A 24,205-nucleotide genomic window follows, 5' to 3' on the forward strand; every position below is an offset into this window, starting at 1 on the left:
AACAAACTGTTGCAGAAATGTCAAATTGAATTTGGAAAAAACAGAATCTTAGAGAAACCAAAAGTGACAGTTTTGTCCATCGTATTTGCCCAATACTCAAAATGATATTTTGTATTGTATAGAAGATACTGTCAAATAATGCATGTGTTTATATTGCCAGGTTCTTCAGCTGGGGGAACAAATACCAGTTATTTCTCCCCTGCTTCAGAGGAAACTTGGACATTTACAGTCCATTATTTTGATTAAGAACCTTTTTTTAAAAAACCCAGGCCCGTCTTAAGTTGTTTGTTCTTGCCATTAATGTTCTTAACAGCTGGATAGCTGCCTTCTCTCAAATGCTCCTTCCCAGGTACTTCATCCAACATATGAGCCTCAGGTCCAGATTTCTCTCCCAATAAAACGACTAGAAACTTACTTTTTTAAAAGAGAGAGAGAGATTTCCCCCAAACCTGAATTCTGCGCTGGGTCATAAAGAATGAATGAACAAATCAATCTGTTTCTGGTCCACGTCACTTTTGCACGCGTCACTTACAAATCTGGTCCATCCCAATTCTTCCATTTTGGTGCAAAGTTTCTCTGTTTGTTTTATTTCAGGGCAAAGTGCATACATCTCTGCCCAACTTGTTCCATCTGCGTAAGGGTGGCATGATTATTAATAGGTCACTTTTATGGTCAACATTCCACATTCTATGAATAGCAGAGATGTACTGTACTTTACTAAACCAAATACACTCATACCCCCCACCCCACTTTAGCTACAGCTATGCGTTCCGCCGTCTTACAAAGTTCGATGCGAAAGCGCCTGTACATATATACTTTAGATTTACAACGAAGACTAATTAGTAACAGGTTAATTTGTGCATAGCTTTAGTTCTAGAAGTCATACCTAAAAGCTCAAAAGATATGAAATGCAGGGGAATTGGAACAAAGATCCTGTGTTGACTTTTTGCTTAATAAAGGAACCTTAAAAGGTTTTAAGAGGCAGAGTCATGGGACACATTCTCAGATGATTCCATCAGTGGGTCTGTTATGTTATAATATTGTCCTTGGCAGAAAGCTTGTAACTATGCTAAATATAGAAAATAGCTAAAATTACAAAATATTTTTTTTAAAAAAAGACTCAGAAGCATAAATGTAGGCTCCTGGGGCATGTAGTTCTTCCTATACTGAGACAAGATTTCTTAGACTTAAACCTTCCTATCACACAGCCTTGTATTTAAGCACTAGCCTTGTAGCCATTTAACATACTCTTATGTAAAGGTAAAGGTAAAGGTACCCCTGACAGTTAGGTCCAGTAGCGGACAACTTTGGGGTTGCGGTGCTCATCTCGCTCTATAGGCCAAGGGAGCTGGCATTTGTCCGCAGACAGCATCCGGGTCATGTGGCCAGCATGACTAAGCAGCTTCTGGCGAACCAGAGCAGTGCACGGAAACACCGTTTACCTTTCCGCCGGAGCAGTACCTATTTAACTACTTGCACTTTTGACGTGCTTTTGAACTGCTAGGTGGGCAGGAGCTGGGACCAACCAACGGGAGCTCACCCTGTCGCGGGGATTCGAACTGCCGACCTTCTGATTGGCAAGCCCTAGGCTCTGTGGTTTAGACCACAGTGCCACCTGCGTCCCTTGTGTATGTCTCTTGTGAATGTGCGTGCAATTTTGGGACTGTAGTTCACAGGTAGTGGATTTAACCCTTCTCCAAGCCACAGCCACAAGAAAAATACACACACACCCCAAGCTGGGGGGAGGATCCACAAACATTCTCCATTCCCTATGTGTCATGCTCCTGTTCCTATTCACAGCTAATATTCAAATAATGAAAAACATGTACACTAAACATTTAACACACTTTTGGCACCAAAATGACTTGGGGGCTCTGATAACCTCAGTATAGGTCTGTATTTCTGGATGAATGGGGAAGAGGGGAAGAAAGGTAACAATTGTATTTTCGGATTAGTGGAAAATATGGAATTTATTAATGAGAGCAGATAATAACAACAACAAAGTAAAAAAAAAAAAAAACACTCCACAATTGAATTGTTCCTTTTGGTAAAACAATTACGTCAAGTTCTGCAATTCAGATGGGCTCGCAGCATTTGCTGTCTGGGCCTTTAGCTCATACTCCTTTTTGCGTTTCAGGTTGAGAAAGACGACCCCCAAAATGATACCTGAGGGAACAAAATAGGAAAGGAGATATTTATTTCACACTTTAAGCAAAATTATCTTTTGCAAACACTTTGCAGGCAAAACAGGCCCAGGTTTTTACAGTACAACCCAAAACATTTTTACTCTTAAGGCCCTCTGTGTTCAATGGGGCTTACTTCCTATTGTGTGTGTTTAAAATAACAGCCTAACAATGTAATCTGATAAACACTTACAGTATCAGCAGTCAGCCAGGTTTGGCACAGGACAAAGTGCTCCAGAGGCTCAGAAAAGTCCCTCACCAACTCAACTTGCAGGCAGCAACTTGGGCAGGCAGCAGTGCCACTTTTCAATGGGAGCCAAGCTCAGTTGCTACATGTCATCTTAATTTATCCTAAATGCAATGCCCTGACTTATAGATCTAGAAAACCTATAGATCTATAACTCTTTAGAGTCCCATGGACTGCAAGAAGATCAAACCTATCCATTCTTAAGGAAATCAGCCCTGAGTGCTCACTGGAAGGACAGATCCTGAAGCTGAGGCTCCAATACTTTGGCCGCCTCATGAGAAGAGAAGACTCCCTGGAAAAGACTCTGATGTTGGGAAAGATGGAGGGCACAAGGAGAAGGGGATGACAGAGGACGAGATGGTTGGACAGCGTTCTCGAAGCTACCAACATGAGTCTGACCAAACTGCGGGAGGCAGTGGAAGACAGGAGTGCCTGGCGTGCTCTGGTCCATGGGGTCACGAAGAGTCGGACACGACTAAACAACAACATAACTCTTATCTATAGATCTCATAAGTCTGTAGGCCAAGGCATTGCACTATCTATACACTGATAGCTCTATGCTGTATGAATCAGTCTAGTTCACTTTCAAAGCCACTCAAGTTGGTGGGGCTTGCACCCTAGAGCTGTTGTAATAGAGCAAGCCCCTGCCTACATCCTTAACGAAAGGTGGTCAATGGTGATTTCCTTCAATGTGAGAGAGTTGCAACTGTTCCTAGCCGTGCAATAGTGCATAGTTGGGTCTACAATTATTCCATGGTAACTGTTTCTTCCTGGCACTAAGTTGTGGCCTGCAGCCTTCATTTCCAAGCAAAGTTTGCACAAAACGTGATGGGAGGGAATGTCTCATAGAGTTTTTCCCTCTTGCAGCAAAAGTTTTGCAAATCCAGCCTGCTTTATCCAATTCATGCTTTCAAATAGCCGTTCCCTATGAATCCAAATGATTGTTTATTCAGTTTGCTTCCAACAGTTGGCAGCTTCAAAAAGCCACAAGGACCTGTGCTCTATATATATTGCTTTTGTTTGCATGTTTGAAAGCCAAATTCCCCAGTCAGTCATCTTGGCTCCTTCAGTGTTTCAATTTATTTTCAAAATTCCCCCAAGGGTTTTGTCTTGTTTTGGAAAGGAAAAAACAACAACAACCCCAAAACAGTCAAGTTGTTTAAGTTCTCTCAACTGCTGCTGTCCAGTTGAGTGCAATGAGGTCTAGCATCATCAGCCTGCTTTTTTCAGAATAAAAACCCCAATTGAACTTACAAACTTATGCAACATTCCATACAAAAATGTATATATTTGGGGAAATAAGCACACAGGTGCTGATGAATATTCATGAGGGCTTTCGTTTAAAAAGAAATCACAAGCTGATGCAGAAATGTGGAGAGCTGAACTTAAAATTGGGGAAAAAGAGAAACTGAAATGGAGAACTTTCCCCACCCTTACTGGCAGCCCTGCTCTCACCATTAGGCCCTTTTAAAACAGCCACTCACCAATGACTAGCAGTACACCAGCCAAAATTCCAACCGCCATCCCAACTGTCGGAAGTGAAGTTCCGCCATCGATTTCCATGAAGCATCTCTTTTCCTCTGTACATTTGCACAGTCTCACTGTGGAAAAAACCCCCCACAAATTCCCAGGCATTAAGAGAAAATATAACTGTGAGCCAAAGAATAAAAAGCAAAGAGCATAGACACCATTTTCACTGTACCTTTCAGAGTAACAACTCCTTCCATAGGAGGCCTTCCGTTGTCATTGATTTTCAATGGCACGTCATAGACTTTCTCTTCAAGCTTCATGTTCCTTGGGGAAATGTAAGCAAGTAAGCCTGTAAATATAAACAGTGGAGGGTAAATTTTTAACAGAAAAGCTGTGCTCTTGTCAATAGTACTCCTGCCACACAGTTTTACACACACACCAATTGTCATTCAGCATTCAGTATCCACTGAGGGCCATCAGTCCTCACTGATCTGTTTCAGGGATCCTCACCCAACAAATCAGAGTTCCCCTCCCTTTAAATATTTTTTAGACTTCCACAAACCTTAGGGTTCCCCTAAACTCGCTCATATGTCCCTTTTGGGTACTGCTATTATGGCTACGTAAGGAACAGCTCTCAGAGAACTGAGAACTGAGAGTGCTATTTGTCTATCTGGTAATAAATAAGTAAAAAGGAAGACCTGTAAAATGGAATTCATTGCACAATCCAAGCAAATGATTGGATACTCATTGTCCCGTTGATTTAAATGGCAAATGTAAGCATGTGTTTAACTCAGTGGAAATCCATGGGACTTGGGCTGGGTCAAGCCTGTTACCTAAATCTCAGCTGCAGGTGCAGATTCATGCTCTTTCCCAGAGTTTCCCCAAAGTTTCCTTACCAGATAGCTTCTACATTTTATGTGATCTCTCATATGACATAAAAGCCACCTCTAGAAAACTAGCAGAATCTAGAGGAAGTTGAGTGCTCATTTCCATGTTACTTGCTTCCGGGGGGGGGGGATGTTTACAACCCCATCAACCCAGAAAATCATGGCGGTTTTGCATCGTGATATCACATGACGTTTAAAAATCTAGAATGGCATGGCAGTATACTGATCAAAAAGCCACAGTTCCATAAAGGAACATTAGATTCCAGGATAAAAGTGGTAGCTTTATAATCAGGAAAACTAAGACAAGAATCCTTGTGCCATGAATAAGAAATGTGACTGCATTTATAGTGTCTTCGCTGGGTCCGAATCTCTACAATAGGCAGGAATCCAAACCCAAATGCATAAATATTTAACAGTTTTAAAATAACAGATAACCTGTGAAGAAGAGTTGAGGACCTGAGGCCCTCCAGATATTGTTGGACTCCAGCTCCCATAAGCCCCAGCTTGCATGGGCTAATGTTAGGGATGATGGGAGCTGGAGTTCAACAACCCCTGGAAGGTCAGAGTTTCCCCATCTCTGAAAATATGTATGTAATTAACTCAGAGTCCTATAAAAAGGCTAAAATGGATAGCTCGGTTGCATTGGGGTTGCATTTACCATGGAACTGATCAAAAACTTACCATCAGGTTTAGAAACATTCCAGTTTTGTATTGCATCTGCACCAACAAGGGAATAAGTGAATCTCTGAACATATGAATGTTCATCTGGATCGGAAACTTCAATCTTCGTTTTCTCGTTTCCTTGGAGAGGGTGGCAGAAGAACACAACGTTCTTGTCTAGCCTCGGAGAGTTGTCGTTCACATCTTTCAGGTTCAGTGTCAGCTGTGCTGCGGAGCTTCGAGATGCTTTAGCTGTGGAGTTGAACAGAGTGCGAAACAATATTCCACACTGATGGGCAAGAGCTCTCCAAAGTTTCAGAGGCACTTTGCCACTGAGTGGGAGGGGGTGTTCAGCATGCCAACATTTGTGAAATGCCAGCAGTGGCACTTGGGAGCATCATTTGCTATGTTCTCCTGTGGATGCATGCAGGGCCGTCTTTAGCATATGCGCTGCCGGGGTGCAAAGATCTGCCCAGCACCCCCAAATTTACTTTTATTATGCTTATGTCAGACACCACGCTTACGCCTTATCTTTTGTTTATGAAAGAAGGGAGGAAAAAGAAACAAACTTTATTATTTGCTCTTTTATTTACAATACACTTATACTAAGTATATGGTGTGCCCTGTGGCAGCCGCTAAGAGGAGGGTGTCGTGAGAAACCCGAAGCTGCTGCTGCTTCCCCCTCTTTCCTGCCGTCCATCATCTCCCGCGTGCTGCCAGCCAGAGAGCCGGGCCTCGCGCTATCTCCGCAGCCACGTTGAGTTGTTGCTATGGCCATGACCACCATACTGGCACCAAGTGGGTGCCACGTGATGTGCCCAGCAATGGTTGCTTGGCGGGGAGGGGAATGGGGCGGTGATGGGCGGTGGCAGTGGCAGTGGCAGCAGCAACCCCACGGCACCTGTGCACACTTCCCTGTGCTACCACCTCGGGCACACCACAGGCTGCCTTGTCCTCTGCTCACTCGCTCCTCTGTCCTCTCGCATGCTGCCTTTGCCAAGGCAGCCCAAACTGTAAGTGATGAAATTAAAATGCGCCGTTGTGAATGTAAAGCACTGCTGCTGGCGCGGCGCGTCTTTGGTAAATGAGCACACAAAGTCAAAAGTTCTTTAGTGAAACAGTAGGTATACATTTCAGTAATACCTAGGTATATAGTGGTACCTCTGGTTAAGTACTTAATTCGTTCCGGAGGTCCATTCTTAACCTGAAACTGTTCTTAACCTGAAGCACCACTTTAGCTAATGGGGCCTCCCGCTGCTGCTGCGCCGCCAGAGCACAATTTCTGTTCTTATCCTGAAGCAAAGTTCTTAACCTGAAGCGTTATTTCTGGGTTAGCGGAGTATGTAACCTGAAGCGTATGTAACCTGAGGTACCACTGTATATGTATTTTGTTTTTCTAGCTTGATCAAAATTATTTATTATTTCATAACAGGTAGATAGTTAAGAGCTTAGGCGGTTTCAGCGGTGGGCGCCTGGCACCCTCCAGAATTCGGCGCCTGGGTGCCCCGCACCCCTGGGTAACAATGGCCCTGGATGCATGACTATAGTATGTGCCAGCCTCTCTGCATTTAAAATAATGGTGAACAGATCGCTAGTTGATACTGAAGAAGAAGAAAATAATAATAAGTGAGGGAGATTTAGACTCCTCCATTCTATCCAACATGTTTTCTTGAGGGCATGAAGCTTCTGCATTTGGGAATTATAAACACCTAAATATCTATCCAGGCTTTGCATGTAGCTATCTGGCACCAACACCTGCCCTTTGTACCAGAGAGCTGTAGGCTATCCTTACAAAAATCCCAGAGTGCTTAACGTAGCATCAGTCCAGGGAACTGTGTGAAATTTTTAATGGTGATGCCATTGACACCCAATATGCCAGGGGAGGGGGTACCAATGTAAGATGGGCCTGCCAGGGGGACACTTTGTCCTGGGTCACCACTAATTTGGGAGACACTTCCTTTCTCTTTTCTTTTCTTTTCTTACTTTGCTCAGTTGCGACTATTTGCACCATGTAGGTACGCTGAGTTTCCCGGTCCAGCGGGGCAGCAGTATATATTGTGCCATTGAGAGGGTCAATCCGCAGCCAGTTCCTGACATCGCTTTTCAGTGAGTACCTTTGCAAGAAGAAGGTTGAGATATTAAGAACCCAGCTTATTCATAAAGCCTGGTGTGCTTTCACTGATAGCTGGTTACAGATGCAGGAATGTCCTATCAAAACAGTTGCATGGACACTATAGGGTGGTTGACTCATTCCCCCTCCCTGTAATGCAAAGAAAGGAAGAGGAGCCACACCTAATGGTCACAACTCCCTGAGTGTATATAAGTGTATATATCTAAGCAGTAACTGACATAAAAACAGTATCACTAAAACGAAAACACAACATAAAATCAGTAAAACAGTAGTATAAAAACATATGAAAATAAAGACTGGGTTAAGCTCAAGGTGTTACTATTTGTATATTAAGCTGTTAACAGCTTGGGGGCGGTTTACTTATGGGATTGCCTTACCCAGTAGGTGCCACATAATACTTGTTTCTGCTCTTGTAAGAAATTGATCTTTTAGTGCAGCAGAAACTACACTGTAGAACTGCTGGCCTACTGACATCAACTGGGAGCCTTCACAGCACTATTTTTGATATCAACTTAAAACATTTTTCTTTGGGCAAGCCTATCTAGACATGTAGAATGTCGACATGAGTTATAATCTCCTTTTTTTTCCACTTCCGGCGAGGGCGCCATTGCCGGCGGTCGGGAGTTGTCTCAGCTGCGAGACAGCTCCGTTTTCCCCGGGGGCCAGGAGTCCCGCAACCGCGCAGCAGGCTCCGGTAAGCCGCGGGAGGAGCGTCCCGCGGTCAGGGCTCTCCAGCGGGCCCCATTTGCGACATCCCATTCTCGGGATTCCCTCGTAATGAGGGAGTCCTGAGTGAATGGGCAACGGCGCGGGGCTGTGGAGGCTGTCCCCAACTGGGGGATAACGAAGCGGCCGGCGGCGGCGGCATTTGAGCACCCTGTTCTTCTTCATTCGGCTTAAAAATAAGAAGAAACCCATAAGCTGTAAGTATGGAGTTTAATTGGAAGCTAAAATCTGGTTAATTGGCTTTTGGGGAGAAACGTCAAAGAGGAAGTCCGTTTCTCTCCCCTGTGACAATAGACAGTAACATTGGATCTGGCTGTTGCTACTTTTGGCTGATACATGGTTTTGACTTTGAGATTGATAGATAAAAAGACCCCTTTTAGGGGTGGACTGAGATTTTTGAGATATTTCTTCGGAGAGACTGTGGATTATAAAGTGGAAAATTTTTGCACTCTGATTAGGGGGAAATGGCGGCTGTAATTTGAGATCTGAAGATGGAAAAGTACTGAACTTTGTTATTTCCTGCCTACGTCTGCCCTTTTCGGTTTCGTTTTTAGGATGCCTACAGACTCAGCAATGAGAATAGGACAAAGGGAATTTTTTCTGGAATTAGAATTTTCACAACAGAATGTCATGGAAAGATTTTCTGAGATTGGAACTGCTTTCAGGAACTTTGCTAAGGAACTTAAAGAACTTAAAGATATAATTAGTGAGCGCTGTTCAGGGATTTTATCTGAAGTAGAGAACAAGCAACTCCAAGAGTTTTAATCTCCTTTTTTTAACTTACTGGTGAATTTAATTATCTTTTAAATGTCTTTAAAAAACCTGTTTCTGTCTTTTGTTGATAATTTAAATGTAGCTTTTTTGTAAACCGCTTCAAGGTTTTATTACAATCCTGCAGGATATAAATTTTGCTAAATAAATGAAACAATACTGTACAGAAAAAAATATGTATTAAGGGAATTTGAACAGATCAAAGCAGAGTCCAATCTTATGGGTCAGGGAAAGCCTGGACAAAAAGATAATGTCTACACAGTTACAAGCCCTGAGTGTCCATCTTCCAGAGAAATGTTTATCTTCTTTCCCCCTGAAATTCCCTCTTCTACACAACCTTTAAAGTCGCAGGAGTCCTGCTCTCTGTTGCAGCTGGCCACCTTAATTCAATAATATGATTAATGTAAAGTCTACTTTGACCATGATTAAGTTTAGAGAGAAAATGATATTTACCTTATCGAGTCACCCTCTGGATCAAAGGCAGTCGCTGTTGTCAAAAAAGTACCCACAGTAGCATTTTCAGGTATAACCACTGTATGAGTGGTTTTGAGAAAAACTGGTGCTTCTTCCACATTAGTAACTATGACTCTCAAGTAAGCAACAGAGCTTAAATTGTATTTTACCCCAGTCACAAGAGGTTCAGGATTTGTAGCGTGGATTGTGAGGTTATACACATCAGTTGTTTCAAAATCAAGAGCCTAGGAAAGCAGGGAGAGAAAACCCAGTTGTATCAGGAATAGCTAGATGAACAAATAATGGATCATGGTCACATCCACACCCTATGTTTAAATCATATGCCTGCCCCCAAAGAACCTTGGGAAGTGTGGTTTGTTAAGGATGCTGGGTATTGCAGCTCTGTGATGGGTTACCATCAGTTCCCAGGAATCTTTGGGGGAAGCCCTGTGCTTTAAATGCACTTCAAATGTATGTTGCAGATGAGGCCATAGACCAGGGTTCAGCAACCTTTTTCAGCAGTGGGCTGGTCCACCATCCCTCAGACAGTGTGGTGGACTGAACTATATTGGGGGGGGGGTGAACAAATTCCTATGCCCCACAAATAACCCAGAGATGCATTTTAAATAAAAGGACACATTCTACTCATGTAAAAACATGCTGATTCCTGGACCGTCCATGGGCTGGATTGAGAAGGCGATTGGCCACATCCGGCCCATGGGCCTTAGGTTGCCTACCCATGCCATAGACCTATGGCAAGAGACCACTTGGAAAACTGTACTGATCTCCACTCCCTGAATATTTAGCAGTCTCTCATCATTGTAGTGCTTAATTCAAAATAAATAAATAAATAAATAAGAGAGTTGGGGGAGCAGTCAAGCACTCTTGAAAGTCACACCTCTACCTTGAAAGCTGTTCTCTAATCCCTATGGCTGCTCAGTATGGAGGAAATTTAGCTCTGAACATCCTCAGTGGCATTATTACTAGCGTTGTACCAGTTTTTGACATGTGGTAAAGTAGGAATGGCCCTCCAATTATTGTAGGACTCCAGCCCCCATTGGCCCCAATCGGCATGGCCAAAGGTCAGGGTGATGGGAATTGTGGTCTTGCAACATTTGGATAACAACAGGTTCATTCCAACCAATAGATTTAAAAAACAAACAAACCTGGATGTCAGGTACACAACTCTGAGAAGAGCATTCCATGGTCTTGCTGCCAGTATAGAGAAGGCCCAGTTCTTGGTCACAGCTTGCTTAATTCCCATAGGTGGGGTAGCCAAGAAGAGTCTCCTCCAGTTACCTCAACGGATGGCCAAATTATTAAGCCCCCCTCACTTAAATGTTAAGCTTTCTTTACTCATGATCCATCAGGGAAAGAAACAAAATTTATTCACCTTATTAATTTTAACATATCCTTTGTTTGTTTTTGGATCTGTCACTATTATAAAAGTGTTGTTGGGGTCTCCCTTATTGATTGTGTACACAATCTGAGAGCTTCCAGTGAAGGGTTCGTCAGCATCTGTGGCTTGGATTTCCCGTATTACTGTTCCTAATGATACGTCTTCTGGAAGCGTCAGAGAGCCATACTAAAGAGAAAAGAAGAAATAACAACAACCAGAACAGATGAAGAGAAACTTCTTTATGATAGAAATAGCTTGATAATGGAACCAGTTACAAAGGTGGACAGTGGGCTCTCCCTCATCTACAAGGGCCACATCTAACCAACGCCTGGTTTAGGGCAGTGGGGATGGGTTTCCCCCCCCACACACACACACAAGGTGCCAAACCGATGCAAAACTATGACGTAGTACATTTGACAACATGTGCATGGAAGGCAAGAGGGGAGAGGGTGTCAAATTATGTCCTTACTCAGGGCTCCGTATTACCACAATCCTTCCAACACTATGATTTTATAGAATCAAAGAATCATAGAGTTGGAAGAGACCACAAGGGCCACCTAGTCCAACCCCCTGTCAAGCAGGAAACACCATCAAAGCATTCTTGACAGATGGCTGTCAAGCCTCCACTTAAAGACCTCCAAAGAAGGAGACTCCACCACACTCCTTGGCAGCAAATTCCACTGTCAAACAGCTCTTACTGTCAGGAAGTTCTTCCTAATGTTTAGGTGGAATCTTCTTTCTTGTAGTTTGAATCCATTGCCCCATGTCCGCTTCTCTGGAGCAGCAGAAAACAACCTTTCTCCCTCCTCTATATGACATCCTTTTATATATTTGAACATGGCTATCATATCACCCCTCAACCTTCTCTTCTCCAGGCTAAACATTTTGGTTGCCCTCCTCTGGACACATTCCAGCTTGTCAGTATCCTTCTTGAACTGTGGTGCCCAGAACTGGATACAGTATTCCAGGTGAGGTCTGACCAGAGCGGAATACAGTGGTACTATTACTTCCCTTGATCTAGATGCTATACTCCTAGTGATGCAGCCCAGAATTGCATTGGCTGCATCACACTGTTGACTCATGTCAAGTTTATGGTCTACCAAGACTCCTAGATCCTTTTCACATGTACTGCTCTCAATTATGTCTAACTGAAACTGCATACGCAAAAACCTGCTTCTACATCAATATCATATTTTCTTTGTCAGGGGGCAACTATGTATTGGATCAAGGTGGAATCTACACACATATTAAAAATGCTATGAAAATGCTTTTTTAAAAACGTTTTGAAAAATACATTAAATTTTGCATAGCTCACTGTTGCCCTCTAGGGTCACATTTGTATATTGCACTTTACAACACATTTAAAATGTGTTTTCTGTTGCCATGTAGATGAGTCCCAAGATCCCTGAATGAGTGAGAGGCGTTTTCTAGCTACTACAAAAGCAAAACCAGTTAAAAGAATACTCACGTCCGATTTTTCAAAGATTGGAATCTGATCGTTGGTATCGATGACATTGATCCGTACGTTGCACAGTGTTCGGAATACTGTTGGCAAAAGAACAGGACAGGATCACGCCCAAGGCTGTTCTATGTAGAACAAGGGTTCTCAAACATTTCAATTGAATACTTCAAGCAGGCTGCCTCTGCTGTTAGAAGCCAGCCAAATTATTCTTTGCGATCATCAGAGGAGACCCGACTAGCAATACAGCAGTCAGATGAATTGCCAGCTAGGAACCTCTCAGAGATGAGCTTTTCAAGCTGTAGCACTAAGCCTCTGAAGCACCCTCCCCAAAAGCCTCATCAGTTGGTTGTTTTGAGCACATTTAAGAACTCATTTACGGGTACTGGCCATGATGGCTATGGTCTACCTCCATTGCTGGGGGCAGTATACCTTTGAATACCATTAGAGACACTGCTGCTGTGTTCAGGATTCCTATGAGGAACCAGCTGGCCACTGTAAGAGCTGGGAGCTGGGCTGGATGGGCCATTGGCCTGATCCGGTAGGTCTTTTTCTTATATTTTCATCTACTCTGGCCTATTTTGGTATTTAGGAAGATTATTTTATTATTCTATTCTGTTGCTGACTGTGTTATTTTAATGATGGGAACTTTCTGGTTTCTTGTTGTTGTTTTTAATCTTTACAATGGCAAATTCCATGTGAGGGATTATTAGGAAAGGAACTGAAAATAAAACTGCCAGTATGATAATGCTGTTTTATTGGTGATGTTTAAAAACCAATAAAAAAATGTTAGGAGGAGGAGTGGAAATCTATGGGTGATGGACAAATGTCAGCCACCATATTGTTGGGGCCGGGTAGGAATTTTTTCCACTTGGCAAACTGGCACCAACGATTTGATTTTTGCCTACCTGGTAGCAATCGTCACAACTTTGTGAGGTTAGATCCCAGCTCCTGCCAACCTAGCAGTTCGAAAGCACGTCCAAGTGCAAGTAGATAAACAGGTACTGCTCCAGCGGGAAGGTAAACGGTGTTTCCATGCGCTGCTCTGGTTTGCCAGAAGTGGCTTAGTCATGCTGACCACATGACCTGGAAGCTGTCTGCAGACAAACACCGGCTCCCTCGGCCAATAAAGCGAGATGAGCGCTGCAACCCTAGAGTCATCCACGACTGGACCTAACAGTTAGGGGTCCCTTTACCTTTACCTAAGCCTTTGTTTGGATGGAGGGGAGGTTGTAGCCTCCATCTGCTCCTCCTCATTAAGGGTATCCTGTTAAAGGGATCTGGGGTGTGTTGATTCTGTTTGATGCCCAGACATGGGCTAGGGCCATGCCACAACCCCAACAGTGACCCCTTGGGGTTCCCCTATTTGATGTAAGTCATAGGACTCCCCCTGTTGGTGGTTTACCCTTAGATGGAATCCTTGCACATGGGCGGGAGTCAAGATATAGCCTGGCTTCACCCAGTGCCTAAGGCAAACTGCTCACATCTGTAACCCATAAAGTTGTGGCCTATTTGAACCCATAAACCAAAATACTCATGTCCGTGTGTTTATTATCCATCAGGGAACTGTGGGTCACAGGGCCTTGGCACTCAATACCAACCTGAATCTGTCACCTCCACCTTCAAAGAGTAGTTAGAGACTAGCTCCTTGTTTAAGGAAGAGGTAAGTAAGTTGACCGTCCCAGTTCCACGGTCGATGCGAAACATATTATCAAAAGGCACTTTGGGGCTCTGATCCACAATGTCGTAGTATAGGCGGGAGTTTAAAGTGTTCTCCTGGTCTCTATCCGAAGCATAAAAAGTTCCTATGAAATTCCCTGGTGGTGGCAAAGAAAGTCGAAATTAGTCAAGCAGCAAATAAACACAAGGCAAATGAAAACAAAACACGTTGTGGTGTGAGCCTGTGTCTACTCAGAAGTAAGCCCCATTGAGTTCAATGGGGTTAACTCCCAGGTAAAGGATGTGCAGGATTACAGACTGTGCAGTGCTTGTGAAAATATTTCAGGAACCAATCCCAAGCAATTGAAAGACAATATTTTAAATAATGTAGAACAAAGAGCCTGACGTGGCCCCACTATTCTCACAGCTGCTAGTAGTACAGGCCTGCAGGCAAGGGACTGATGCACCACGAAATATATCAGAGGCACAACTGTCCAAATTCAAAATGATTTTACCTTTGCTCACATTTGATTGGCACTGTGATTAAGGTTGACACTGCTTTCTTTCTTTCTTTCTTTCTTTCTTTCTTTCTTTCTTTCTTTCTTTCTTTCTTTCTTTCTTTCTTTCTTTCTTTCTTTCTCTTTCTATCTTCCTTCCTTCCTTCCTTCCTTTCCCCCTTTATTGCTCACAATTATATCTTTACATCATAGCTTTATATCTTACTAATATACATATTCTTTATTTTCAATATGTATTCGTGATTATTATTGCCATCATTCTTAAGTCAACAAATATTACTGTACACAAATAGAAAAAAGAAAGATGTAATTTTAAAATCATAATATTCTTCATAAATAAAAGACTTCCCATCTCCTCCATTTTATATCAATAAACTTATTGCCTATATTATCTATTGTTCTTTTATTTACAACATTGTCTTTTCTATCGATTTTCCTTCTATGCTCAGTGTCTACAGAAATTACTCAAAGGCTGTTACCGTTTTCAGATTGCAGCAATTATTCTTTAAATATTCCTTAAAACAATTGTATCTTTAATCGTTTCTGATAGGTAATCTAGCTCCGCATATTCTGTCAGTTTTAATATCCAGTCCGATCTGGTAGGTATATATTCACTTTATTTAACCCTTTAATATTAATATTTAATATTAAAAAATATTTATTTAACCCTCCCAGCTGTGGTGTGATTAAGGTTGACACTGGTTTCAGCTATCTGGTTTCCAAGGGAGCTGTCTGGTAAATTTATGTGGTGTTTCCTTACCTGCAGGTTCGTTGTCCTGAACTTCAAATGTAGTCAAAGTTTTGTTACACACAGGGGGGTTATCATTGATGTCTTCAACTGTGACGTTAATGGTCAGTGGATAGGATAGTGGTATGTCTTCGTCTCTGTCTTTTGCAACCACGTAAAAGGAATACTAAAATGGGAATATTATAATTAGGAACTGCAACAATAGTGATTTTAGTCCTGCGATGGGGGATATGTAGCCCTGGATGGAAGTAGAGGGAAAAGGTTCCATTTGCATCTGAATGCAAATCTACCAAATTCATACTCTCCAAATCAATATGTGAGTCCTTGAAAATTTGTGCTGCAGTTTTTCCGTGCAAGAAAAAAAAAAAGAATACAGAAAAAGCACGTTAGGGGAAATTGTGCACAAAAAGGCAGTTTATATGACAGTGAAAATATTTTTTGCAGCATATTAGGAAATGTATTATATTACAGTAGGAGAAATTGCTTGCAAAAATCTGTGTGTTAGTGGAAATGCATACAAAAATGTTTACACAATTTCATGGGGTTTTTTCTTTTAAAAAAGATGCAGAAATGGATCCAATTGAAATTAAGGTTGGGGGGAAATGAAAGAAACCAAAATTGTCAGATTCATCCATCCTAACCTTTGGCCCTCCGGATGTTACTGGACTACAATTCCTATCACTGATAACCATCGGCCGTGGTGGCCAGTGGCAGACCCACACCTTGGATTCAGAGCACACCCAGCCCACATGTAAAGCATATGAATTCCCCGAATGTATCCTGGGAACTGTAGTTTCCTTCACAGAGCTACACTTCCTAGCACCCATAACAAACTACAGTTCCCAAAATTCTTTGGGGGAAGTCATGTGCTTTAAATGTGTGGCGTGGATCTGCCCAGAGGCTATTTGGAGTTGGAGCCCAAAAATATGTGCATGTCTACCAATTCTCCAGCCCAGATTCAGTGTGCAAACGAAACAAAAAAAAAAGAAACCAGATCAACATTTGGAGTAGCAATAGTGACATGCCTACAATCATTTAGTTCCCTCCATCTTTACAAGTATATTGACAGCCCTTTCCCACATACTTACTGCATCTTTTACTTCTCTGTCTAGTGGTTCAGTTACATAGACAGTCCCGTTCTGGTCAACCATAAATGGGAGTTTAGTGTGAGGCGTTCCCTTTTGCCGGATTTCATATTTTGCACCTGGGTCATTCCACTGTACCTATCATTTCGAAGAAGAGTGAAACAGCAGGTTTAAATCCTCCATATATCCATGCCTAGCAACTGCAGTCCTCAGATGGGCACTGTTGAGAGTGCCACATGCCCCAAGGGGTGCTTAGCTTGTACTAGAAACTGGGCTTTTAGTGTTGCAACTCAAGCCCTCTGGAATCAAGACAGGTGCCTAGTATCACGATAGCTAGGTGCCTACTGGAGACATTTTTGTTTTAAAAGGTTTTCCCTGAGATGTGACCCAGTCTTTAATTGTACATCTGTAGTAACGGTTTTTATTGATGAATGGAGCACGTAAACATGGGAAATTGAAATTGAAAATCAGACTTTGGGTGGTAGATTTGATTCCTGGGCTTGTTGGCAATTGCCATATCTTACCTGAGTGATTCTCATGGGGTGGAGCTCTGTAGAATTTTCCTTGAGCTTTACTAGTGGAGGAGACTTCCAGAGGTTTTCCAACACGGTGACAATCACGTCAGCATCGCTGGGGAAGGAATTCTCTGACTGCCCTGCCATATCTTTTACTCTTACAGCGATGGTGTAATTGATCCCATCTGCTGGATTTAAATACTTAGCTCCTGGAAATCAAACAGAGAATAAATGAAACAATTATTGAACTGGCACCAACACTCTCTTGGCAAAAGCCCTCTGCAAATGTAACATTGCAAAGGTTGCAAATAATGTCATGCATTTTTCATCCAGAGAAAATTCCCCCTCCTTTCACCTGGCAGCAGTGCTTTTTTTCTTAAAAATAATGTTTAGGGGTACTCTAATTTTCCTACTCATATTGAAATACTGCCCCTAAATGAAGCCAGACTTGGATTCACAAAATGTTTAGGGGTATGCATACACCTGCGTCCCCCCAGAAAAAAATCACTGCTTGGCAGCCTTAACCATGGCTATCTTTTTGGCAGCTCATGTAACTATCATAATCACATCACTACTGTTGACAGGTACTGAACCCATTACTCCTGGGGAAAAACCACAAGTATTTTGTAGTTCTGGTTAACTGGGTTACATGTACATCAACAGCAGTTATCATAATGTCTCCTTTAGATTGCTGTATACCAGGCATAGGCAAACTCGGCCCTCCGGGTGTTTTGGGACTACAACTCCCATCATCCCTAGCTAACAGGACCAGTGGTCAGGGATGATGGGAATTGTAGTCCCAAAACATCTGGATGGCCGAGTTTGCCTATGCCTGGTATATACGTTCCTCTAATTTAAAGCAATTATATCATGCCTCTTCTGCAAAATAGTCCAAGATGCTTCCTAGCATAAACGGAAAACAGTAAGGTCCAAACTGACAGCGCACTTCAGTTTGAAATAGTGAGATTATTATTATTATTTGGAGCAAAGAATATTTCATAGAAACAGCAGGGAAAGAATTGTCATAGGCGGCGGCACAATCCAAACCCTCCTTTATGCCCAGCGTGTCCCTCCGCCCTGCTATCCTGGTTCAGCTGGTGTCTTGCCAGCTGCCATACCTGGGCACATGGCCATTCTGCTCTGCAAAACCCCATCAGCAGGAGTGGGGAGAAATTAGGATTGTGCCCTAAAACTAGGTTGGACATGTAGCCTTACTAAAACAAGGAAGATCTTAACTTATGGCAGAAGATTGTAGGAGTTGAGGCAAGACAATCATTATTCAGGAGAGATATCCAAAGCCTTGATACGACTTCTGGTAAGACTCTCTTTCCTTGATCCTGACAAGACAGACCACTGAGATAGCTGGAACACTTAAGAGAGCCTGTGCTCATGTCTTCAGCAAGAAGTCAGGTTCATATACGAGGAATGGTAGTCTTGCAAGTAATCTAGTACCCAAACATAAAGGGTCTTAAATGCAATCACCTACATTGGCGCACATGTAAAACTAAACCATACTGGCAAAGGAAGGGAGGATGAACATAATTCAAAAAAGGGAGGGAGGGAATGGACATTCCTAAATCTATGCCCTAGGGACGCGGGTGGCGCTGTGGGTTAAACCACAGATCCTAGGGCTTGCCAATCAGAAGGTCGGTGCTGCGAATCCCCGCGACAGGGTGAGCTCCCATTGCTTGGTACCTGCTCCTGCCAACCTAGCAGTTTGAAAGCATGCAGTGCAAGTAGATAAATAGGTACCACTCCGTCGGGAAGGTAAACGGCGTTTCCGTGCGCTCTGGTTCACCAGAAGCAGCTTAGTCATGCTGGCGACATGACCCAGAAGCTGTACGCCAGCTCCCTCAGCCAGTAAAGCAAGATGAGCGCCACAACCCTAACGGTCAGGGGTCCCTTTACCTTTTAAATCTATGTCCAACTTTGCAAGCCATGGTTTACATACAGGCTTAACAGTACAGTGGTACCTCGGTTTAAGAACTGTCCTGTTTACATACGATTCGGTTTATGAACTCAGCAAAACTGGAAGTAGTGTCCCGGTTTGCGAACTTTACCTCAGTCTAAGAATGGAATTCAAATGGTGGAAGGGAACCGGTGGTGGGAGGCCTCATCAGGGAAGTGCACCTCAGTTTAAGAACGGTTTCGGTTTAAGAACCGGCTTCCGGAACGGATTAAGTTCGTAAACCGAGGTACCACTGTATATCTGTATGGAGCCAATATCTGGGGGAATATGTCTTGTTCTGGCTTCTACCTTCATCTCAGAGAGCAAAACAGCTAACATAAGTAGCATAGAATCTGATCTCACATTCACTAAAACATATGGGGTGTTTTGCTATTGGTTGTGCTAGGCATTCACTCAGAAATTCAAGGCACATTTGCAGAGCTGCTTCTTCCCCACAAATCTAAGCAGTTCAGAAATGGGGGTCGGGGGGTGGGTTTGGATGTGACCCTCTTATATTGTTTGGAACTTGGTTCCACAAGTAGTCTTGCCTACCAGCAGCAGTTGTGGAAATTGCTCCAGTGACATTGTTAATCTGGAAAAGCATCGTTTGATAAGGGTCTGGGAAATGTTTGCTAATGCTGTAGCTCAGTTGCGCATGAGGAGTGGTGGGATCGTCACGATCAGTAGCAGTGACGTATGTGAAAGGCTTCCCTGTTTGGGTGTAAAAAGAAAAAGAAAGACATATCAAAAAGACGAACAGAAAGTATCATTATCCACTGAAGACGAACCGCTGACAGTAATCCACAATTTCCTAGTTTAAAGGAACCGGGCAATGTTTTCAGAACAATAAACAGCAAAATTCCTGGTTTATAAAATAGAAAGATCAATAGGTCTTCTTGGCATTCTAGCACTCTAGGTAAAAATATGATAGTGACCTTTCACATTGGGATTTATAACTTTCTGGGCTTATTTATAAATTTATTTTTTTATTATCACAGCTTGGAACAAGCATATCTAAAAATAAATAAACATATACCACAAACAAAGACAAAAGTGGCTGATTTTTATTCTATTAAGAGAATGACAATAGACAATCTGGTATTTGCATATCAGGCAGGCACAATAATAACTTGAGTCCTTAATCTGGTAGATCTTTCCATACGTTTCTGTGAATTTAAAGTAGTTTTCTCATTCATGGAGCATAAAACAAATAAATGGTTGCCATGCCGCATAAAAAGATAAAGGGTTTGATTTACCTGTGGCTGATTTTACTTGACAAGTAAATTACAAAAATAATAATAATTAAAAAAACATTTTCGGGCTTCATGACTGCTGTGTATTCACCCTCTTATATATAGGTCATTTGAATCTCCATTTTGTCAGCTTTCAGGTTCACGTTCCCAGCTGTGATACCCAGAGGGGGAGAAATGTGGAAGTGGAGTGGTTTGGCCAGGCTCAACCATATCCACTTGAAAAGAAGTGGGGTAATATAATACTCAGCCCACAATGAGCACAGCTTTCCAGCTGAGGTACCAAACACACAACCGAAACACATATGTGCAAACTGGAGAGTCATGAGATCAGGGATCCCCTGCAATTGTATGCTTAGTGATGGCGCAAGTTGTACTTGGGAAGTGGACAACCTCTTCAGTAATGAAAGAGTAGCAATGGAAATGTCTATGAAATTATTAGCTCCTCTGCTTTCCCCCCTTTCTTCCTGTGGTGTCCCAGGCCACTTGGCAAAATACACCTCGGACGCAGCTTGACAATCACAGTTTTAAGTTAATCTTAATGTCATATTTGTCAATCATTACAAGCCCCAAATAATGTCAAGTAAATGTGGAATTAAATACCTGGGCGGGAGTTTTGTCTCACTGCTGCGAAGTACCGTGTCTGCGAAAATTGTGGAGGGTTGTCATTGACATCAATAACATTTATTGTGATAGAATAAGGGCCTTTCACTTTCTGCCCATTTTCATCCAGACCTTCCACCTAATTTGAGGCAGAAAGAAGCGATATCAAAACAAGGTCATTCAATAAGTATATCTAACAAGATTTAGGTACCACTTTGTTGTAACAAAACCTTTAAGCAGTTTACAGAATGTCACAAAGTTTTGCCGTTCCATGTTTGAGTTTAATTGTCTAGGATGGAACTGCATGTTAGGAGTGATATGGAAATACCATTGCGGTTTCCCCTCCTCTGCTTCATATCATCCTTCTATGGATAATGATCATTCATTAGGTGACCAAAGCTCATTTGGTCCTGGATCCAGGACTGAACCTAAATTGGAATGGGTCCAAATAATCAGTATACCCAGTGCTATTTTTCTAGAAAAAGAGGTGCCAGAACTCACCACGAACATCTCCCTTGTTCTCTTATAATGGCAATAGTGCCAACCTGAGAGATGCTGGAACTGAATTCCTGTGAGTTCCAGCTGGAAAAAAAGCCCTGAGTATACCCTAAGAGTCCAATAACGCCTGCAGCTGAGTCATAGGAGCCAATTCCTAGGGCCAAGCAATTTGAAAGCATGCCAGTGCAAGTAAATAAATAGGTACCACTGCGGCGGAAAGGTAAGCAGCGTTTCCATGCGCTCTGGTTTCCGTCACAGTGTTCTGTTGTGCCAGAAGCGGTTTAGTCATGCTGGCCACGTGACCCAGAAAGCTGTCTGCAGACAAACGCCGGCTCACTCGGCCTGAAAATGAGATGAGCACTGCAACCCCATACTCACCTTTGACGGGACTTAACCGTCCAGGGGACCTTTACTTTTTACCTTTACCTATTGGTTCTAAGAGAAAAGGTCATAGGTCGGTGGTAGAGTTTCTGTCTTGCATGCAAAGGTTCCCAGGTTCAATCTCTAGAATTTCCAGGTAGGAGTGGGAAAGATTTCTGGTCTGAAACCCTGGAGAGCTACTTCCAGCCAGTGCAGTCAGTACTGTACTGGGTAAGATGGACCAATGATGCAACTTGGTGTCTAAGGCAGCTTCCTATGTCCCTATGGTCATTGTGATGGGTTGGTATTTTTTGAGATGGGTGTCGCTTTTATGACTGGCTTTTATTTATTTTTATGGCTGTATTTAGTTATAGTGTACTTGGAAGCCAACTTGAGAGGGCTTTGACTGGGAGTATTTAAATAAAATATTAAGAAATAAACAAAAATGTCACATCTTTCTTTTACCTGCAGATTGTAGACGTTTTTGGTTTCCCAGTCCAGAGACTCATTAACATACAGAGACCAATCTTTCGGGTAAATATATATTTTGCCGTCTGTCGCACCAGTTAGTCTCAGCTTGACAGTCGGAGGTTGCAATGTAAACTAGTGCACGAGGAAAAGAAACAAATCAGAACTCCAGTTTCCCATTCTCAAATATCAAACACTTTTGAAAGTGAAGACTTTAGGCATCAGTTTACCCGATAGATATAGTTGAATCCTGTCCTCCCCTCTTCAACAGAAAAAGTCTTGTCCTCCAGAGGCCCACTTATATGTGGGTCATCTGTACCTTGGCAAATGACCTGCAGGAAAAATGGAAAAAGGTTCCAGATTATTAATATTGTCCATATTAATTAATTGCAATAAAACTTTGGTCCTCCTACCAGGGCGATGTACAGGTAATTGTAATTCTCTGTCATTGTTGCAGCAGTGGTGACACTGCATTGGCTGAAAAGGGAAATTTCTCCTTACAACATTTGATAGATACTGTGTGATACAATAATATAGATAGATACAGTGGTGCCTCGCAAGACGAAATTAATTCGTTCTGCGAGTCGTTTCCTATTGCGAAAAATTCGTCTTGCGAAGCACGACCATAGGAATTCATAGGAATGCATAGGAATTTAATTCCCATAGGAATGCATTGAAATTTTCGTCTTGCGAAGCACGACCATAGAAAAATTCGTCTTGCGAGTCACCCTTTCGTTAGCGAATGCCTTTCGTCTAGCGAGTTTTACGTTGTGCGAGGCATTCGTCTTGCGAGGTACCACTGTATTTAGCAGTAACATACCGGTAGCTTCTAAGTTTTTATGTGTGAAGTTTGCAAAAGTCTAAGCAATCCAGAGATTCCAGCAAGAGAATTTGACTTTCAGATTTTAGAGTTCGAAAATAATCAGATATAGAATGTGAATTGGTTCGTTCCTTTGCATTTCCCCACTAGAAAATGTGAATGGTGAAAATGGAATATCTGGCATACTGTGAATATTTGCAAACTCATTCATGCTGCTTAGAACAATGAAGCCCGTGTAAGTAAAGATGCAATCCTACACACACTTGAAAGTTGGTCCCACTGAGCTCATGAAATGCAAGTAGCTACCTTGCGGAGCCAAACATGCATTTCTTAACAGATGCATAGTTCTTATATGCTGTTTCCACAATACGGTCAGGGTATATTGCCTTTTGCCATAAATGCTAGGGTGACTACAAAGCATTCATGGGGAATGACTCAAGTTCAACAGTCCAGTAAAGTGTTGCATGTGCACATGTTGTTCGAAGGTTGGTTCCCCACCTAGTATCTGCAAGAGCTCCTGTAGAGATAATAAATGCTGTGAAGCAAAGCTTTTTCCAACGCATATGCTCTATTGCCCTTCTAAACTAAAGGCACATGAGACATTTCTTTCAGACTTTCATTTGACTGATACTGTGAATTCTAAGGTGGTCTTTTTTGCCAAACACAAACATTTGGCATAGAGTGAATTTTCTAGTGATTCCTCACCTCCCAACCCCTTAATATATTTTGCTTGTACATAGAACAGCCCACAACTAACACTGTGTTCCGAGGAAAATTTTGTTCTGGTTCCATTTCTTTTTTTCCAAATAATACTTGAAAAGGAGTATCATTCTCTGTCCTTTAATCAACTGTTTTACCTTTTCTTCTTTGCCTTTATCAGGGATTTTTATCTCTTTGCTTTCATTATAAATACATATACAATCATCTGTTCTACAGTTCTTACAACTGGGGAACCTTTGTTTTAATTTCAGGGCAATCCAAAGTTGGGGTGGGAATGGTAGAGGTGAGTGGCAGATACACTGCTGCTTCTCAAGCTCTGCTAGTTCATGCCTGTCAGAGCAGAAGGTGAGGCATTTTTTTGCTCTCTCACTACACCAGCTCAGGCCTATGTGCTCATGCCTCCTATTCCCCTTCCATCTCACCATCTAAAGCTCTAGCTTCTTCCTTCACTTCCTGGTTTGGCCAAACCATAGTTTACTACGATGCCCAGTTCTGATATACTAGAGATTGCTTCTAAACTAGAACTGGAACCAATGAACTGAAGTGATTTTCAGATTCTGTCTTAGAGACAACATATTGGTTTCTTCATTTGCGGGACTAAGTTACAGAATCAGAACATGTGAGGAG

The 24,205-nt window shown here is 42.4% G+C and overlaps 1 protein-coding gene across 1 annotated transcript; it reads right to left on the bottom strand.

Annotated features, from left to right (window-relative positions):
- Nucleotides 1–2,011: 2,011 nt before the first annotated feature.
- Nucleotides 2,012–22,487, bottom strand: CDH17 (cadherin 17). Its single transcript, XM_033156100.1, has 17 exons — nt 22,452–22,487; nt 22,269–22,370; nt 22,036–22,173; nt 20,713–20,851; nt 19,412–19,570; nt 16,921–17,120; nt 16,400–16,534; nt 15,324–15,477; nt 13,988–14,203; nt 12,396–12,472; nt 10,922–11,113; nt 9,529–9,773; nt 7,431–7,561; nt 5,469–5,699; nt 4,133–4,249; nt 3,915–4,031; nt 2,012–2,166 (listed from the first exon to the last, which is right to left on the bottom strand). The coding sequence occupies exons 1-17, from the start codon at nt 22,485–22,487 to the stop codon at nt 2,057–2,059; spliced, it is 2,499 nt and encodes an 832-aa protein (XP_033011991.1). The 3' UTR covers nt 2,012–2,056.
- Between the last annotated feature and the right edge of the window lie 1,718 nt (nt 22,488–24,205).

Source organism: Lacerta agilis, chromosome 7, assembly GCF_009819535.1.
Source record: "Lacerta agilis isolate rLacAgi1 chromosome 7, rLacAgi1.pri, whole genome shotgun sequence".
NCBI classification, from domain to species: domain Eukaryota; kingdom Metazoa; phylum Chordata; class Lepidosauria; order Squamata; family Lacertidae; genus Lacerta; species Lacerta agilis.

Bases quoted from the DNA above. Each gene is read 5' to 3' on its own strand.
- CDH17 (XM_033156100.1), bottom strand. From the start codon at position 22,487: ATGACAGAGAATTACAATTACCTGTACATCGCCCTG. The intron at 17,121-19,411 runs GTAGGCAAGACT...TTTGATTTCCAG, and splicing joins AATTTCCACAACTGCTGCTG to GAGCTAAGTATTTAAATCCA. The intron at 14,204-15,323 runs GTAAGGAAACAC...TGCCACCACCAG, and splicing joins TCAGGACAACGAACCTGCAG to GGAATTTCATAGGAACTTTT.